Here is a 21,476-nt window from a genome sequence, read left to right on the forward strand (position 1 = left end):
ATTCACATCCACGAAAGACTGAAAAATATGTACGGCGATGCAACAGTGGATATCAGCATTGTGAGACGATGGGTTCGTTGCTGTAACGAAGCTGACGGGCAAACACCGTCGGCTGACGAAACGCGGAGCCTCAGGCCGGTGACAGCAGTGACTCCATACAACATCCAGCGACTGGATGACGTCATTCGTGGTGGCCGCCGGGTGCCTGCAGATGATTTGTGTCGGATTACCTCCATCAGTAAAGGCAGTGTGATGTCAATTATTCCGCAGCTGGGCTATTCAAAGGTTTGTGCAACGTGGGTACTAAGAATGTTAACCGATCAGAATGAAGACACAAGAAAAACAATTGCCTCCCAAGACCTGTAGTGCTTCTGTTTGGAGAGAGAGCAGTTTCTGGGAAACTATGGCCGGAGACGAAACATGGATCATTTTTTTGAACCAGAACAAGGAGGCGGTCAATGGAGTGGTATCACAGAACCTCAACGAATAAGAAAAAGTTCAAACCTGTACGATCGCAAAGTAACGAGTACAATATTCTGGGATGGAGAGGATGTGATTATGGTTGATTTTTTGGAGAAAAGATGCACAACAAATTCTGTAAAATGCGCCAGAAGCACGTCTTCAGGTAGTTCGCCCAACAAAAGCTATGGTGGATGTTCTTGTTTTGCATGACATTGCAAGAACACACACCAGTCGTCGCACTACTGAAGAAATTATGAAAATTGGATGGGAAAACTTGTCTTACCACCCATACAGCCCTGACCTGGCACTATCAGACTTCTCTCTATTTGGGGTGCTAAAAGAAGCTCGTCGTCGGATTCTCTTTGAAAATGAGGAGGCTATGAACAGATCTGTGTTTCAATGGTCTTGGAAGCAGGACCGTGCGGTTTAACACACTGGTATGCATGCCCTTGCTAAAAGATGGACCAAAACTGTAGAAATGGACGAAGATTATACTGAAAAGTCATAACTTAATCGTCGGTGTTGTGGTTTTCAAACTGCGTAGCTTCATTGGAAATTCTTGACAAATACTCGTAAAAGAAAAAAGGAGGCACTAATTTTGTTTTTGTAATCAGATGATCAAAAAGACAAAATATTGTGCCCTTGGACAGCAACATTTGGCATTTTACCCATGGATTATTTTGTCAAGAGTCTCCAGATATGTCATCCACACTAAAATAGATCAGATGGATAAATATATTGCTCATCTCACGGTACGGAATTTGCACTTATGTTCACACATATGAAGAGGAACATCTGGCAGAAAGAGCATCAACAGTGATTACTCAGCAAAATATCAATCATGCCCAAGAATTACCCAAAATGTTGGTAGATTCTGTTGCGCCATTACCTTTCAACTCTGCAGGTGCAACCCATGAGCGGGGAAACAGAAAGCTGTCACCGCATCCTGATGCAAGAAGCTAAGAATCTGCAGAGAGGCCACACTGACGTGGCAGAAGCCTCTGCGGTGGCCCTAGGGCGAGGTCACTTAACCACACGTCCAGTAGCCCTATTCGGCATCGTCCATAACATTCGGTTCCGTAGGATAGCCTCAGTATGACGGCATTTCAGTTCGGTAGCCGAAGTTGCTATTCTGTACGCTCCTGAGACCTGTTATCGATTGGTCCGCCTGCTGATTTTCTGTCCACTGTACCGAGACGTGGTGAGTTGTTGGTAAGGCTGTTCATTCGGTTTGATGTGTTTCGACTATGAAGACAATTTGTTATTTTAGAAATATTGAGTGAGTTTTAGTTTTGGATGTAGTGATTATGTTTTATTGAAGAATCACTGGAATATGACCATGTGGAAAGTGAGTTCATAAGGGTTATTATGCAAGCATTTCAACCGAGAATCAAGAAGTGGACATGGTGTGCACGGTACTTTTAAGGAGAAGCAATTTCGACAAAGGCAGGGAAGATTTGTTTGAGGAACTACAGCCATGCGTGAGAGCCCATCAAAGAGCTACAGCGAATCCTTTGAACATGAAGATGTATTTTTTTAGAAAGTCCTGAAATCACTAAATCAATTGAATAATCCATATCAGTTACCAAATTTTTTACACGAAGCCCAGACATACTGATCGAAACCGATCAATAACAAAGTGTCTTACTACGTCCTGGTTTTGTTTCAAATATAGCATACATAAACAACAGAGACATGCGAAGCCATTTCAGTGTCATTGGGATGTGAGCGTAACAACCTTCTTATTTTCTTCCACCTTTTCCACTGATATCTTATGCGACCAACGCTATTCGCTGTAAACACACTTTTCGAAAATAATAGTGGGAATAGTGTGTATGGTAGTTGTGTTAGCTGGCCTCTTTGGGTGTGGGATGCCTTGCCAGGTGCCGAGTCGTTGGGTGAGCATGCCTGCAGCTATGGTCACATATAATGATTATAAAGAATCCGCCTCGATTGCAAATAGAAACCGGCTGTTGACCTAGGTTTCGGCCCAGATAACCACGCCTTCTTCGGAACACACTAAAACTACAAACTGCTTAAAGTAGCATGGTCCAACATTAATACAGAACGCCCAAAAGGGCAAAAGACTCGGATAAAATGTAAAATAAACGGTACGTGTGTACCATGTCAATAGCTGTACTTAGCTCAAACGTCAGAAGCATGCTTCCTCACCCTAGCCAACGTTCGGTGCGCCGCAGGCTCTCAGGTAAACTGAGGTGGCGCCGGCAGCTAGGCTGTGAGAATGTCAGAAAGGAACACGCATGCGCAAATTGAAAAATCGTCTTCTTCCGTGTGATTGGCATAAAATGTGTCACGAAAGTGATCCGATGGCCGGGTCAAAGGTGCACGAAGTTGATGCGTGCGTATGTATAATGTCCTAGCTCAAGGACAATTTTATAGAACTATATAACGTGGATAGGCTGAAACTTTATATGTGGGATAGCAAATTTCACGGATGGTAAAAACGCATGCACGCAGGACAGACAAAATACCATCAGCTAGAAGCAGGCTAAAAATATGGATTGGGGGGGGGGGGGGGGTGAATAACCGATTTTCGATTACTTGGGGTCGGTGATAGTATTTGATGACTACGCTGGCACAAGCGTGTCAAGTTACTATATTCTATTCTGTTCTATTCTAAGCGCTACTGACCAGAAAATGGTTAAATTAGTATGACAAAAAAAAATGGCTCTGAGCACTATGGGACTCAACTGCTGTGGTCATAAGTCCCCTAGAACTTAGAACTACTTAAACCTAAGGACATGGTGTGCACGGTACTTTTAAGGAGAAGCAATTTCGACAAAGTCAGGGAAGGTTTGTTTGAGGAACTACAGCCATGCATGAGAGCCCATCAAAGAGCTACAGCGAATCCTTTGAACATGAAGATGTATTTTTTAGAAAGTCCTGAAATCACTAAATCAATTGAATAATCCATATCAGTTACCAAATTTTTTACACGAAGCCCAGACATACTGATCGAAACCGATCAATAACAAAGTGTCTTACTACGTCCTAAGGACATCACACACATCCATGCCCAAGGCAGGATTCGAACCTGCGACCGTATCGGTCGTGCGGTTCCAGACTGTAGCGCCTTTAACCGCTCGGCCACTCCGGCCGGCTTAGTATGACAGGCTTAATGTAGTTGCGTGAAAGGACGTACAACGTCGCCTTCATCGGCCTTAATACCTAATGACCGACAGAGGTCATTTTGAATAGTGCTGTCGGATATGTACCAAAATAGTATAAAAATAACCTAAAGCTAAACTAGTTTCTTAAAATCAGGTACTTGAGGTACTGAACCATGAAGCTTAATCAAGTGAGGTCTGTGAACGCGTATAGCGTGGAACAGACAAACTATCTTTGTGTTCTAATAGCTGTTGACGTCAAAGGTCAAATAATGTAACGGGCTTTAATATACATGCGTGAAAGGACGTACGACGCCGCTTTCATAGCCCTTATTATCTACTGACCGATAAGTACAGCTATTGACATGGTACACATGTACCGTTTATTTTACATTTTATGCGAGTCTTTTGCCCTTTTGGGCGTTCTGTATTAATGTTGGACCATGCGTCTTTAGGCAATTTGTAGTTTCAGTGTGTTCCGAAGAAGGCGTGGTTATGCGCGCCGAAGCTTTGGTCAACATCCAGTTTCTATTTGCAAGCGAGGCCAATTCTTTATAATCATTAAATTATTCACGATTGCTGACGCGCTGCAATGTTGAATGTTCTCATGGTCACACGTCTTTGATTGGCTGGAGCGAGGAGGTACGCCAAAACGGCACAGGCCCGCCTCGGTACTCCAGGAGCCGTACCGGCTCTCTACCGAATTGCAGTTGCGGTAACTCTACCGCTCGGTGCACTCAACTTCCGACCTGATCGGCAGAACGATACAGGAAAGGGCTGCATCAACCGTTGCTGTGGCAAGCCTGGAACACTGCCGACACGTCCAAGCATGGCACTGTGCTGCTTCCAGGGCGTACAGGGTCAGAAAGGATGTCTGGCCACAAAACAGTGAGGTCGGGCAACTGTAAATACCAGACAACTTGGCAAAACAGGATCTGTCATCGTCTGTAGCCAGATCTGAGAAGTACTGCAAAACAGTCTTCGGCCTGATACGAGCTGTTCCATTTAATTTCAGACAGAAGGAAACCTTCAATTTTTTGTGGTGATTCAGTTTTCTGTCATCTAATGTAGACGTTAGGTTAATGCGTTTTGTGTTGTTTTTCTCCCAGTATTTCATTCATTTGTCAAAGATTCCCATGATACGATCATGACGAACGACAGGGACATAGCTGAGAGATGGAAAGAGTACTTCCGACAGCTGCTAAATTGTGATGAACCCGAACTGCAGTTTGATTTCCAGTACCCAATACAGCCTATGCAGATGATCCCCCACCTACCCTGGATGAGATAAAAACCAGAATCAGACACGTTAAACAAAATAAGAGTCCAGGTGAAGATGGAATACAGGCTGGAATGATCCTGGCAGGAGGAGAGAAACTGGCAGAAAAAATAGACCGACTGATACAGGCAGTATGGACCAGGAGAATGGAAAACAGCTCTGATTTGTCCAACACATAAGAAGGGCGACAAACTGAGATGTGACAACTATCGAGGAATCGCGTTGCTTAACGTCTGCTAAAAGATCCTGTCCAATTCCCTCATACATAGAATTCAGCCAGTGGAAGAATCGATGACTGCGGAGTACCACGGAGGTTTCCGGCCAGGACGGTCAACAGTAGATCACATCTTCAGTCTCCGGCAGCTTACTGAGAAACTGGGTAAATATGGTAAAGATTTGCATATTTTATTCGTTGATTTTAAGAAGGCCTATGATTGCATACATCGCAAGAGCCTGCTCAGCTGTTTAAGGGAGTTTGGCATAGCAGAGAAACTCATCAATCTGATAAAGATCTGTCTGAACGAAACACGTACAATGGTGAAGATGGGAAATCGCGTAAATGAGGAGTTTGAAATTGTGACAGGACAAGGAGATGGGTTGTCCCCTATCCTGTTCAACTTTGCCCTCGAGAAGATCGTACGCGAGACCTTCCAAGAGAACGAAGGGATTGAAATCGAAGGAAAGAGACTGGCATACTTAGCCTATGCAGACGACATCTGTTTACTTTCTAGGTCAGAAGAGGAGCTGGAGCAAATGACCAAAGCACTAAAGGAGGCTGCCAGCAAATTTGGGCTAAACATAAACGAAGCCAAGATAGAGTACCTCGTTATGACGCGTGGTCATTGTCAGACTGCTGATCATCTACAATCACTGCAGGTTGGGGACCAGTCCTACAAGAGAGTGCAAGAATTCAAATACCTAGAGGCACTTTTCACGGAGAACTCGTCATGTGAAGCAGAGATCAATGCCAGAATACAGGCAGGAAACCGATCTTACCACAGCCTAGCACAACAGCTTCGGTCCAGATATCTCTCCAGACAGTTCATAATTCGACTGTACAAAACCCTGATCCAGCCTGTTGTCCTATATGGCTGTGAGACATGGAGTATCCGGAAACAGGACTTCCATAAGTTCCTTGTTTTTGAGAGAAAAGTGCTTCGGAAGATCTTCGGTCCGGTTCTGGATGCAGACACAGGGGAATGGAGGATCAGATACAACCAAGAGCTTGAGGAACTATACCAGCAGCCCAACATAGCAGGAACTGTCAAAGCCAAACGAATGCAGTGGGCTGGCCATGTGGCCAGGATGGAGGATCACAGATGGCCTCGGAAGCTCCTGGATTTCACACCTACAGGAAAGAGGCCGCCAGGGAGACCCAAGAAGCGTTGGAGGGATGGACTCCATGAAGATTTAAACCAAGTGTCAATAGATGTGAACGGATGGCGGATAGCAACAATGGACAGAATACAGTGGAGGAGGAAACTTGTAGATGCGTGCAGTCCACTGGGCCTGATCACGTAGTAGTAGTAGTAGTAGTAGTATTTCTTTCGACCAAGGCATAACGGCCCGGGGAATTTTAATAATTGTGAAGACAGAGTTCTGTGGAGAACGCCGCCCCAGTCTGACTGATCCCTTACAAGGCTTACCTTGCTGAGCCTCTCGGAACTGCTCGTCGTAGAGCTTGTAGACGCGCGCGTGCGCCAGCATGATGGTCTTGGCCATGAGGTAGTCGGCGATGCCAGACGAATTGGCGCCAGGGGCTAGGCCATTCGCGGTCGCGTAGCCGATGGAGAAGATGTCCGGCTCGTTGAATGTCAGCCACAGCTTCACCTGCCAACGCGAACCGAACCTGCGTTATCATTACTGATTCCTGTAACTACGAGAGCGGCTCAGTAAGAACCTGTGTCAAGAATGTGTGTGGCACTTTTCAAATACGAGGTGCCCATTTCAAACGTCCCACGTTTCAAAGGTCCAAGAGAAAAAAAATGAAAAAGAAAACGACAGTAGACATGATAATTAAGTTTTACCAGATGTTAGAGCATCTCAAAGAATTTACATTTCCGCGTCAACCGTCAACTACTCTCGCCAGAATGCACCATGATCGCACGGAGTAAAATGGTGACTCCATAAAGGCGCTAGCAAGCAGCAGCGTTGCTTGCAGAAACAATATTCTTAGACTTTGATAGTTCCTGAGAAATGAACTGGTGGGACCCTGCATCACATCGTTAGTCCAAAAAGATGCATCAACACCTGGCTTACTGAACACGAGACGAATTTTAGTCTCGGCAACGATCTGAATAATGTTGAGGAAGTTTTGTCTTCTCTAGAGGCCTAACGCCTTTCATCATTGTCAAATTCTTCTCTCAATATCATATCTCCCATCTCATCTTCATCTGTTTCGTCTTGTTCTTCCTCAGCACTGTATTCAAATTTATATCTTTCGTACAGCCGTTGAATATATTCGTTCCACTTTTCAGCTTTCCCTTCTCTATTTAGTACTGGTTTGCCACTGAGCTTTTAATAATAATACAGCTGCTTCTCTTTTTTAGAAAGGTTATTTTAATTTTCCTATAGGTCACCCTATGTTTCCCGTAGCGTCTATATCCTAAAATTCGTCTTCTTACTATTTCTGCTCAGACATCTTACATTTTCTACCAAGTTAATTTTTTACACGTCTGTATTCCATTTTGCCTGCTTCATTTGCTCGATTTCATATTTTTCCTTTCTTCATTTACATTCATTATCTCCTTTGCTACGCAAACACTTCTAATAGGCCTTAACTTTCCCCCTATTTGATCCTATGCTGCCTCCACCGTTCCATCTCTCAAAGGCACCCATTGGTCTTCTATTGTATTCCTTTGCCCTGTTTGGTTGTGTTTTGCTTTTCACTTAATCGTTGCCTAATGCTCCCTCTGGAATTCTCGGCAAGCTACGGCTCTTTTAAATTATCCAGGTCCCATCTCCGTAATTTTTTTATCTTTCTTCAATTTTAATATGTAGTTCATAACCAAGACATTATTGTGAGAGTCCGCATTTGCTGCTGTAATCATTATGTAGTTTTAAACTGGTTTTGAAATCTTTGACTTATCAGTACGTAATCTATCAGAAACTTTACTGTGAATCCAGGTCTTCTCACAGTACACAATCTTCATTCGTGATTCTTCGACGAAGTGTTAGCGTGTTACCTAGTTGCATTGGCGAGCTGTAACCTATTACTCGTAATTAACGATTTACCATATTCCTTAGAAAGTTGTCAAATGCCTATCCAGCTTCTATTACAGGTACCAAGCACATCGCTTCCGTCCATACCAAAGTTGAAACTTCCTGGCAGATTAAAACTGTGTGCCGGAGCGAGACTCGAACTCGGGACCTTTGCCTTTCGCGGGTAAGTGCTCCGCCAACTGAGCTACCCAAGCACGACTCACGCCCCGTCCTCACAGCCTCACTTCTACCAGTACCTCGTCTTCTACCTTCCAAACTTTACAGAAGCTCTCCTCACATCAGCGCACACTCCGCTGCAGAGTGAAAATCGCATTCTGCATACCAAAGTTGCTCTGCAATTAGTGCAAATGTCTATTAGGTACATGACGTATGGTGGTCCATTGATCTTGACCGGGCCAAATATCTCACGAAATAAGCGACAAACAAAAAACTACAAAGAACGAAACTTGTCTAGCTTGAAGGGGGAAACCAGATTGCGCAATGGTTGGCCCGCCAGATGGTGCTGCCATAGGTCAAACGGAATCAACTGCGTTTTTTAAAAAATGTGAACCCCTATTTATTATTACATATTCGTGTAGTACGTAAAGAAATATGAATCTTTTAGTTGGATCACTTTTTTCGCTTTGTGATAGATGGCGCTGTAGTTGTCACAAACATATGGCTCACAATTTTAGACGAACAGTTGGTAACAGGTAGGTTTTTTAAATTAAAATACAGAACGTAGGTACGTTTGAACATTTTATTTCGGTTGTTCCAATGTGATACATGTACCTTTGTGAACTTGTCATTTCTGAGAACGCATGTTGTTACACACCTGTTACCTGTAAATATCACATTAATGCAATAAATGCTCAAATTGATGTCCGTCAACCTCAATGTATTTGGCAATACGTGTGACGACATTCCTCTCAACAGCGAGTAGTTTGCCTTCCGTAATGTTCGCACGTGCATTGGCAATGCGCTGACGCATGTTGTCAGGCGTTGTCAGTGGATCATGATAGCAAATGTCCTTCAACTTTCCCCACAGAAAGAAATCCGGGGACGTCAGATCCGGTGAACGTGCGGGCCCTGGTATGGTGCTTCGATGACCTATCCACCTGTCAAAAAATATGCTATTCAATACCGCTTCACCGAGCGAGGTGGCGCAGTGGTTAGACACTGGACTCGCATTCGGGAGGACGACGGTTCAATCCCGCGTCCGGCCGTCCCTTATTTAGGTTTTCCGTGATTTCCCTAAATCGCTCCATGCAAATGCCGGGATGGTTCCTTTGAAAGGGCACGGCCGACTTTCTTCCCTACTCCGATGAGACCGATGACCTCGCTGTCTGGTCTCCTTCCCCAAACAACCCAACCCAATACAGCTTCAACCGCACGCGAGCTATGTGCCGGAGATCCATCATGTTGGAAGTACATCGCCATTCTGTCATGCAGTGAAACATCTTGTAGTAACATCGGTAGAACATTACGTAGGAAATCAGCATACATTGCATCATTTAGATTGCCATCGATAAAATGGGAACCAATTATCCTTCCTCCCATAATACCGCTCCGTACATTAACCCGCCAAGGTCACTGATGTTCCACTTGTCGCAGCCATCGTAGATCTTCCGTTGCCCAATAGTGCATATTATGCCGCTTTACGTTACCGCTGTTGGTGAATGACGCCTCGTCACTAAAAAGAACGTGTTCAAAAAATCTGTCATCGTTCCGTAATTTGTCTTGTGGCCAGTGGTAGAACTGTACATGACGTTCAAAGTTGTCGCCATGCAATTCCTGGTGCATAGAAATATGGTACGGGTGCAATCGATGTTGATGTAGCATTCTCAACACCGACGTTTTTGAGATTCCCGATTCTCGCGCAATTTGTCTGCTACTGACGTGCGGATTAGCCGCGACAGCAGCTAAAACACCTGCTTCGGCATCATCATTTGTTGCAGGTCGTGGTTGACGTTTCACATGTGGCTGAACACTTCCTGTTTCCATAAATAACGTAACTATCCGGCGAACGGTCCGGACACTTGGATGATGTCGTCCAGGATACCGAGCAGCATACATAGCACACGCCCGTTGGGCATTTCGATCACAATAGCCATATCAACAACACCTGTCGGCAGCTGTGGGTTTCAATTAATTACCATTTATTCTAGAGAAACCGCACGTTCATCAATGGTATCTGTTGTTTCGAGAACAGATACTATCTTCATATATATACATAATTCCGCATTTTGTCAATCGACAATGGCCAATAAAAAAAATTGTGGCATTACCTACCTAACGCCCCTCGTAGTGTGGTTTTACTTACAATAAGGCCATTTTCTACTTCCTAGCGTGACCTTTCTGCTACTATAAGTGAGGCTAAGTGTTTTGATACTTCTTGTACTGTAAATAATATACTACAGAGAATTATCAGTGTTAGCCAGTACTTGGTTCGTTCACACGTGGTGAACTTAAATTCGAGACTAAATGCCGGTCACAATTGTTTTCAGTGTTACTCGTTTCGGTAGGAGAGAGAGGCACTCACCCGGTCTCCAAAGTTCTCGAAGGCGATGCGAGCGTACTCGACGAAATAGTCTGCGAGGACGATGTTGGGCCAGCCGCCCAGCTTCTGCAGCTCCTGGGGGAGGTCCCAGTGGTACAGCGTCATCTGCAAGGAGGCGACACACACGTGTAAAAGCAAAAGGGATGTTGTCTGCTAATACAGAATGTTGAAGGGTGATGTGACATTACAGCCTCTAAGACTTTTCTCAAACGTGGTTAGCATGCTAAGACAAGCCAACATAAATGTATCCAGAACGAGTAAGCACCCCATCTAGCCGTTAAACTTGCAACACTATGAAGCCAACGTGCAACAAACGCCAGCTTCGCAAGACAAGTACTGCATACTTCGATATGCAAATGATTTGCATTGCTGCACAAACGCAGACAGCAGGCAGTAGTAACGACACATACACGCTGACAATTATTGAACTTTAAGAAAAGCCGTAAATTAGTTACAAACTACAGTGTGCACACACTTTATTCAACGTGTAAACCTCACTACAGATCGGATTTAGGCTACGACGTTCGATATGCCTGTCATCACTGGTGATGATGTGCCGCAGACGAATAGCGAAATTCTGCACGAGCCGCTGAAATGTCGGAACATCGATGCTGTCGATGACCTCCTGAATGGCTGTTTTCAGCTCAGTAATGGTATTCGGTTTATTGCTGTACTATTTGTCTTTTAATATAGCCCTACAAAAAGGAGTCGCATTTGTTCAAATCCGGAGAATACGGCGATCAATCGAGGCCATGCCAGTAGCCTCTGGGTTCCCCAAAGTGCTCCTTCTGGACATCAAACACTCTTCTGCTTCGATGGGGTCAAGCTCCGTGTTGCATGAACCACATCTTGTCGAAATCAGGCTCACTTTGGATAATGGGTATGAAATCATTTTCCAAAACCTTCACGTACCGTTCGGTAGCCAACGTGCCATCAAAGGAATATTGCAGCAATTATTCCGTGACTGTACATTGCACACTACACAGTCACCCGTTGAAAGTGAAGAGACTTTTCCAGTGCGAGATTCAGATTCTCAGTCCCCTGAACGCGCCAATTTTTCTTATTCACGAACCCATCGAAATGAAAGTGGGCTTCGTCGCTCAACCACACCATATGTACATAGTAATTCCCGTCGTCGCCCGCGGCCAACGGTACAGTTTGAGCGTCCTAACACAAGTGGTTGAGGAGTTACGACGATTTTATTTCATGTAGCTCAATAATTGTCACCCTGTACACTGTATATATAAAGAAAGATTATACAACGTGTTTCTTATACAAAGATAGCATGCAACTATTGTTTGTTTGTGAGAAGATCGGAGTAGCCTCTTGTAAAAAGGAGAAACCTCTGCCAGCCTATGTCAGAATCCGCCAGTGACAGTGAAGTCGGTCACTGAGAGCCACTTCCATAAAATCTGAGAGAAAGTTATGTCTTGACTTGTTGACAGCGACTAGTCCATATCCAGAACTTTTTTCTCAATTTTGTCGTTTCGCTGCAGCATAGCCTCCAGTAGAGGACTAACTAACTAGCAAACAGTGACGAATCCTTGTTCTGGAGTGCGACTCTAGCTCATGCGTCATTCGAGGTGAAAGAGGGGCCGGGGGGGGGGGGGGAGGGGATGGAAACTGTTGCCACATTCTCTACATACACTTAGTGGAATTGTGTGCCTGACCAGTGTCTCTGATTCCACCTCAACCAGTCGAAAAGTTAGGCTGGTATTACGAGCCTACGACTCTAGGAAACCACTCGTAACCTCCCAGTTACACGTGCTCTCTCTCTCTCTCTCTCTCTCTCTCACACACACACACACACAAGGAGAAGGAGGAAAACGGACTGCATACAAGGAAAAAAAAGACTCGTGCGCTCTGTCCTTTACTGAAGGCTATGCTACAGAGAAACGAAAAAACTGAGAAAAACAAGGTTTAGACTAGTCGCTGTCTACAATTCAAGGCACAACTTTCTCTCAGTTTTATAAAAGTGGGTCCCCTTCGGCTTGGCGGTTGCATCACTGTCACAGGCTTACCACCCCTAAATGGAGTGAGTGTGGAAGATGGCTGCAGTAGCGGCTGCAAATTCTGAGTCCAGATCTGCCCTGTACTCTGCCCTCTCCTACAAATATCTTCTTCAGTGTCCCTGAAGCAAGCAAACCCTTTAACGTCCATGCAGTACGTGCGCTCTGACTTTTCTCTCCGGAACAAAGCAGGATTTGCCAGTGTCAGAATCTCACCAGCCAACTGCACCATACCTTCCAAGTTCTGACCAATAATAATTTTATAAACAAGTTTGACAATTTACTGGTCTCATGGATTTTGTCGTTGCCAACTAATAACAGTGTGACATGGGAAGGAAGCCAGAAAATCTCTCCCACCACATTGAAACGTCCCCTTTGAAAAATTATACACGACTGTGCTTAAACTGACAATATTTTTAGGGCAACGCAATATGACTTTCAAAAATCCCTACAAAAGAATGGCCCTGACTAACATTAAACTATACCTTTCACAAATCACTTACCTCACAAAAATCTTCATTACTCGAACTACTGCAATACGGCGAGCGCCACTACTGCCAGCTAAATAAAAGATTCAAACTACGGAAGGCACTAACTACTGATAGGCATAGTTAGCAAATGAAAGATTTTAATAGAGAACAAACAATGTATTTACCTTAACAGTGTTGAAAAATCATAATATACATAGCAGTTCATAATATCCATTTTTACAAATTTCAGAACTCCGCCATTTCTCTCCACACATCTACCACTGCTGGCGGCTCACCTCTAACTGCGCAACGCTACGCGCTGTTCACATCCAGCTGCCGCTGCCCAACACTACAATGGCAGACAACAATGCAAACTAGACACAGACTACACACAGCACAGCCAGTGATTTTCATACAGAGCGCTACGTAACGTTGCCAATAAGAAAATATAAACAGCCTACTTACAACATGACAGATTTCCAATCCCGGCCAATGAAAAACCTTGCACATAGGCACATACAGTAAATCGCGCCTATTACCGACGTAATTAGTGTGAGACAATAACTGACCCTCTTACTCAGGTCTGAACGAACATTTCTGCACTGTACGGCAGCGTCCAATGTCTGGTTCAAAATGGTTCAAATGGCTCTGAGCACTATGCGACTTAACTTCTGAGGTCATCAGCTGCCTAGAACTTAGAACTAATTAAACCTAACTAACCTAAGGACATCACACACATCCATGCCCGAGACAGGACTCGAACCTGCGACCGTAGCGGTCGCTCGGCTCCAGACTGTAGCTCCTAGAACCGCACGGCCACTCCAGCCGGCTCCCAATGTCTGGTCTCCATGCTTTTCACCCAAGTTCATTTCTTATGCAGTCTCACATAATGCAGTTTTTGTGGAATGCAGTCTGCCCTCTCCTATACTCCTGCAGTGCGGACATGGGAGAATGCTATTTTGCTGTTTGCCTGCTCTATACCTGTATGAATACAGCTTTTGGTGCTGAAGAAGATTATTACTCTCTGGCCCATCTGAGTCAGCTTCCTTGTCGCGAGCCAACTAAAAAAAAAAAACGCCCCCACCACTGCAGAAATAACGGATCTCTTCTCACTGTATTAAGAGTAAAGGAGGAGAAGAAGTAATTAATTGTTCAATCATTGGCAGCCGTGAACACTGTCCGTAGTTTTCGGGCACCGCTAAATAATTGACTGTACTGTCCAATGGTATCTGAATATTGCATTATAAAATAAGGTTACGTGACAGTTTGCGCATAAACTGCCACGAAACAAAATGTAATCATAGTTCTCTTGGAAGTCGTTATGTCAAATGTGAATACTAAACATGACACCACACTTCCTTGATACACACCAGACATAAAGGATACCTGAGGGACTGGGTATTCTTTCTGCGCAACAGCAGGCTGAGCCGCATTTCTCAACAAAATTCTCCGCTAATTCAAATATTCGGACAGAAGTTAGTAAGGAATTATTTATTTCACTAAGTTGCTACATGATGTTGTTTATTCCCTCACGTATTTATTTAGCATCTAACTGCACAGCTTTTTAGCCATACATATGTAGTGTTCAAAGTCTACTGGAAACAAACCAGCACTGTACTGACCTTTATACGGCTCTCACACGAGATTTGAGCCTGGTAACATGTTAAGCCTTATATCCTCGTTGAACCCAATGGTCCATTTCTTTTTCATTTTTTTGGGAAATGTGTTTTACATCTCAGAGGTGTAATACTCACATCTCAGTAGATGCGAGGTAACACAGTACATGTAGTTTCGTGGTTGTGGTGCAGCGTTTGTTTTATCATTCTTTCGTTCATACTTCTTTGGTTATCGATGACCAGCTCTTTTGACCAAATATATCTCTGCTGCCAATTGCTTTTCATTTGTCACCGAAAGTACAAGGAAAACAAAAAGAATGATATTCGTCCCTCCTTGTTCTGGTAGCAGTCACAACGAGTGGATGCATGCCAAAAGCGCGTTCGCGTATTGAATCAGATTTTGCTTCGTATATTGGCGAGTTTAAAAAAAAATTGATGTTGCCTACGTTACTTCAACTATCACCGAAAACTTGATATTATCATATGTTCAAGAGGAGAAGCAGCATCCAGAATGCAGAAAACAAAAGTGGAGCGGAGACTGCAGACCTGAAAAGATTGGAGCTAGAGATTTCGAGAAAGGAGGGAAGGATTTTTTTGTTATTTTGTTAGAGAGAATATAATATTTTTTAAAAACGTGAACGTTTTGGTTACGCTAAACCGTGATTGCTGTTGACATCGAATAAAATAGCAAGTTTACTCTCACCATCACTAATAATTTATTTCCGTAATGCGTTTCGGAGGTTTAAACTCCCACCAATAGCTGGATTCATGTGGATTAATAAAGCATTTTATGTTGTATTACAAGTTTAGAGAGTAATCTGAGCCACTGTCCAACATAGAAAAACAAAAGACTATCGCAGTACATGGCTCAGAGTTTTGTGGAAAAAAAAAGAAGTACCTCCAGTAGCTCATGTTGCTTTTTGTGTCGTGTTACATCACATACGCCACCAAACTTTGTAAACACTGAGGAGAGCAAAGATGGCGTCTAGAATCTAATAACTGCAAAGAACATATAGCAAAATAAAATTGTATTTTGAAGAAAGTCTCAAAGCATCGCGGAAATTTTTCGTTACGTGTGCAAATACCTCCGGTGGCAACCGATTATTTTCTGTAACTGTTTCTACATAGATCTAACAGGTCCATCATCTGAGATTTGATTCAAGAAATACATGACACCAGTAAGAAATAAAGACTACCACAGTGAGGAAACTTCTCAAAATACCATATCTCGTAAACGACTCGCAGTAGAATCCCACAACAAACACCACTGACATTCTAATTTACCCTACTCTTAGTTTGTTAATGTTAGTAGGGATGGTTTCGTTTTAAAAAAGTGTATCTTTGCACACAAAATACACATTCTAAGTATTATTACAGTCTGTTGAATAGTTAACAATCCATTCTGCCAAATCTCACAATCCATTCTGTGAAAACTCCACATCAATAGCACTTTCCATTTCCGTAATATTTGCGGTGCAAGTTTTAGGTGATTCACTCTGTATAGTTCATAATCGATGTTTTACTTCAAACATGTCTTAGACACAGCGTATAATCAGGCATAATCTTAATAAACCACAGCTCTGTCATAACCAAAACATTACTCTCCTTTTATCACTCCTCTAACTCGTCATCTCTGAATCTTGTCCTCCTAAACACACACACACACACACACACACACACACACACACACACACACATGCATACACACGCGCACGCACGAACGCACTACCAATGTAACTTAGCAATAATAAGTAAAATGTTGTTTGTATGTAAAGTAGCACTTACCCACAGCTACGCCTGCACACATGTAGGTATCTGACATTTATTGTGGACACCTCCTCCTCCTCTCTCTGCCCCCTCCTTCCCCCTGTCTCTGTCTGTCTCATCCTTCCCCCCCCCCTCCCCTCTCACTATCCATGTCCTCGCCCCTTCACTATGCTCAGCAGTATGCATCCCACCCTTGGAACACATTCCAGTACTACCGACGTAATATGCCAGTCACCTCCATCCCCATCCCCATGGGAGCTAGGTGGTTCTTATCCCAACAGCGCTGCTTCCTAGACAATAAATGTTATGTAAAAGATGTTTGGTATCAATCCATCCAGTGGTGTAGGAGAAGATGTGGAACATATAAACACATATACCTCCATTTATATGATTATACGATTTTTTTGCAACAAAATTATTAATTGTAATGTTTCTAACATGTCTTCTTGTTTACTTAAATGTGTGCAAAGAATAAAGTTATGTGAACCTTGACAGAAGAGTATCTATGACCAGCGAAGATAGTTACTTTTACATTTCTACTTATCTATTCAACCAAAGCTCTCCACGAAGCTTTGAGACTTGCTCTGAAACAGTGTTTTGTTTTACGCTCTTTGCACTTATATTCTTGATGCTATCTCTGCTCTCGTCATTGTTTGCAAAGTGTGATGGTGCATATGATGTAAAGTTACAGAAAAAGGAGCCCGTGACCACTGGAGGTATTTTTTAATTTTTTTCTCCCACAGAACTGTGAGCATTTACTGTAATAGTGTTTTGCTTTTCTCTATTAGAAAGTGCCACAGGTTACTCCAAAGGTATAACAAAACGCGTACATGCCACATTAACCCACATAAATCCACCCGAAGATGGACATGTAAACCTCGGATTCTAAGCAGAAATAATAATAAGCGACTGGTAACAGCAAACTCTTAGTTCTTTTCGACAATATTTTTTGGAGATGTGATATCGCCTCACAGAAGGAGGAAGACGAGCAGCTGGCCGCAATCAGAGCTGCGCGCGCGCTCACTCACCATGGGCTGGACGCCGTTGGCCAGCAGCTCGTCGATGACGTCATTGTAGTGGTCTATGCCCGCCTGGTTGATGTTGTCTGTGTCTCCAGTGGGCAGGATGCGCGGCCAGCTCAGCGAGAAGCGGTACACGTTCGCCTGAAATTCAACAGCTCTCACTGCAAAAGTCCCCACGCACTGCAGACGAGTTTACTGCAACGAAATTATGTCAGGCCGTCCAATGAGAAGCGCATTCGACTGCTCAGTTTCTTTTGGAGGTTACGAATCAGACACTGTAAGTTCGTCAATACTCTGGACGGTAAGGTGGGTGTGACACAAATAAAAAAGCCGTCCTGTCCTTACATGTAACATTAGTGTGAAAATTAGTAACACACTGTGAACAATATTCTTAATTTGTCAACAATCATAGTAACTTAGCATAATGCAAACATTTTGGGAAAGTTGCCATATCAAAACAATGCTTACCACTGAAATGAAAGTGATACCGTCATCATCATCATCATCATCAACAACAACAACAACATCATCATCATTACCATCTGCCATTTGACACTCACTGCTTTTCCAGGTACTACAATCTTTCTCCATACCATTTTTACTCTTCTATTTATTCTCTTCACCTCCATCCAGTCACAGTCTTCAACTACAGTAGATGTAAAGACTAAACTTTGTTCAACGACTTCGCTGTTAATTTATACGAGCTTCTTTTTTATGCTGGTTATACAGTTTTTTAGTTTTATTGTAATTGATTTTTCACAACTATTTTCAAACCTGCTCTATTTAGTTTTTCCGTTGTTGTTGACATTTGCCTGCACTAGAAGCATTCTGAATAGTGCCAATATAAAAAATGAAAGCTGATTGTTGACAGTCAGCTCAGCTGCCCATGCAGCTTCTACACGATACCACAGTTCAATAAAAAAACTCATATTAATAAATTTCATATTAGAAGAATGAATGAGTTACGCTCTCCTTCACTCAAGCTTAGTATAACACAGAAATAAGAAAGATATTCAGCTATATAAATCTTACCTAGTGGAGGATATGACAGACAATAAAATTAACTTTAAACATAAACTGAAAACATGCATTTACAAAAAAATCACAACATCGAGAAGGTGTTTATGTACATCTGAACGATCATGTGTATTCCATTTTCGCGTCAGTCGCTTAAGAATAGTACTGGTAGCGCCGCTATGTGGATGCAAATCAGATTTTATTTAAATATACGCTATAACAGTCATGAGTGTTAGTTACCTTTGAGATTGGACGTGGTGACTTGATGTTAGTCGAGAATATCTTTAAGGCAACAAAGACGTCATTATCAACACGTCGCTGAGTATGAACTAGGTCATGTAATACGGTTACGAGAAGCTGGATGTTCCCTGTACGATACTGCAGAAAGCCTTGGCAGGAATGTAGCCACTGTACATGATTTCTGGTAGAGGAGTTCACCAGTATGTACGGCCGCAAGAAGGGCTGGCTCCGGGCGGCCACGTGGCACTGTCGAGAGGGAAGATTACAGTGTTCGGCGTGTGGCTCTTGCATATCGTACTGCAACTGCAGCAGCAGTTGGCACCACAGTGAACGACAAACTGTTACCAATCGTTTAATTCAAAGATTACTCCGAGCCAGTCGCCCCGTAATGTGCATTCCATTGACTCCAAACCACCGATATATATATATATATATATATATTTCAAATGAAATGTCTGCTTGTGTCTGTGTATATGCGGATGGATATGTGTGTGTGTGTGTGTGCGAGTGTATACCTGTCCTTTTTTCCCCCTAAGGTAAGTCTTTCCGCTCCCGGGATTGGAATGACTCCTTACCCTCTCCCTTAAAACCCAAATCCTTTCGTCTTTCCATCTCCTTCCTTCTTTCCTGACGAGGCAACCGTTGGTTGCGAAAGCTTGAATTTTGTGTGTATGTGTGTGTTTGTTTGTGTGTCTATCGACCTGCCAGCGCTTTTGTTTGGTAAGTCTCATCATCTTTCTTTTTAGATATATTTTTCCACGTGGAGTTGTTCCCTCTAATATATATATATATATATATATATATATATATATATATATATATATATATATATATATGCGTGGGTATTTTAACCATGAAGCGGCTGCAGTTGAGTCGCGTAGTCGCGTGTTCGCTCAGAGCGTTAGCTTTCCTTTCTAATAAAAGAACTGAGCGAACGGACCATCGAACAAACTGAATGGGTATCATCGGACGTCCGCCCTGAATAAATTCAACGAATAATGTAGAACAATTTTTTTTTTAAGTGGTTGGCGTTCAAGCCGCTGGATCGCTGGATCGAGTTCCGTTCGTAGGTTTTGTTTTTATTTTCAATACAGTCATTTTCTTTATTATTTATATTACACTTGATGTAATTGGGAAAATACGTGTTATCGGATGAACTTTTATTAAATTTACAATGTTATTTGGCAGTCTACTAATTTTTGTTATCACAAATAATGTAATATTCATAACTATCGACTAGTAAACGGCCAAACGCATAAAGTAATACTGAAAATGTATGTCTGTCCGTGATTTGAGAAATCCCTTATACCTGGAAGGATCCCGAAACGCCTTGTTACCTCCAAGTTTTGACCGGCACAGACGGCTTTCGAAAGATGCACAATTAATCGTCGCTTTCGACTTTAGGGGTACAAGTTGCAGGATGGTATTTTTCGTAAAAACATGGAAAACAAACAGTTAAACGGCACCAGCTGCATTGAATAAATGCTATGTTTCCGCACACGCAAGGTCTTTTTGACGTTTTCCATGGAAAAACAAACCTCGTTAACATTTTCAAAAACCTCTCTTTCAGACGATTGTTTGGAAGCAAAGCCGGCCGGAGTGGCCGTGCGGTTCTAGGCGCTTCAGTCCGGAACCGCGTGACCGCTACGGTCGCAGGTTCGACCTTAGGTTAGTTAGGTTTAAGTCGTTCTAAGTTCTAGGGGACTTACGGCCTCGGCAGTGAGTCCCATAGTGCTCAGAGCCATTTCTTTTTTTGGAAGCAAACCATGCATAACGCAGTATTTCCTTAAAAATCGGCGCTGATAATGGTTTGCAGTATCGAGTGTATTTTAATAGCGTCTTCCAAGAAGCAATATCTCGTCCTCTTTCGATTAAATACGAATAGTTTTGAAGACACGGACAAGTATACATTTTCAGTATCACTTTATGCCTTTGGTCGTTTACTAGTCGATAGTTATGAATATTATATTATTTGTGATAATAAAAATTAGTAGTCTGCCAAATAACATTGATAATTTAATAAAAGTCCATCCGATTTCACGTATTTTTCCCATTACATCAATTGTAATATAAACCGTAAAAAAATCTGGTATGACATAGGCATACGAAAACTGCAACAGAGTCTACAAAAATGCATCGACAGAAATGGTGATTATGTCGAAAAATAGCTAAATGTTCAAGCTGTTAACTGGTGTAAACCATTGTAGAAATAAACAGGTCTATGTACTTATAAAAAATAGGAGACCTTATACATACTAAGATGGTATCTGTTCTTTCGGACATGTCCGAATATATATAGTTACGGCTCAGCGAATGCACAAACAGTGCCCGAACTCTTACGGGAATTGGCAACGCGCCGCGAGTAATGAGTATAATGGGCGGGGGCACTACGAATGTAGTGCGGGACAATACATTGAGAATGTGGGTTTCGCGGGAGGCGTGCCAGAGATAAATCCCTGCAGTTGCGCTATCCTCTGTGTCCTCGGTGGCTCAGATGCCGGCACGGTAGCTCAGCGCGTTCGGTCAGAGGGTTAGCTGCCCTCTGTAATAAAAAAAACTGAGTTAATCGAACAACAACGAACTTAAATGGATGTCTTACGACGTCCGCCCCGAGTAGATGCAACGAACGCAACCGAACAAAATGAGATTAAAAAAAAAAAAATTGATAGAGCGTCTGCCATGTAATCAGGCGATCCTGGGTTCGA

At 42.9% G+C, this 21,476-nt stretch overlaps 1 protein-coding gene across 1 annotated transcript in view; it reads right to left on the bottom strand.

Moving 5' to 3' along the window:
• LOC126094775 (myrosinase 1-like) overlaps nt 1-21,476 on the bottom strand; it is a 91,587-nt gene that overhangs the window by 52,386 nt on the left and 17,725 nt on the right. The window contains exons 3-5 of the mRNA XM_049909329.1: nt 17,521-17,655; nt 10,613-10,735; nt 6,516-6,699 (exon numbers count right to left, since the gene is read on the bottom strand). Of these exons, the coding sequence (XP_049765286.1) occupies nt 6,516-6,699; nt 10,613-10,735; nt 17,521-17,655 (442 nt within the window). The remainder of the gene's footprint in view (nt 1-6,515; nt 6,700-10,612; nt 10,736-17,520; nt 17,656-21,476) is intronic.

This window comes from Schistocerca cancellata, chromosome 8, assembly GCF_023864275.1.
Source record: "Schistocerca cancellata isolate TAMUIC-IGC-003103 chromosome 8, iqSchCanc2.1, whole genome shotgun sequence".
NCBI lineage: Eukaryota > Metazoa > Arthropoda > Insecta > Orthoptera > Acrididae > Schistocerca > Schistocerca cancellata.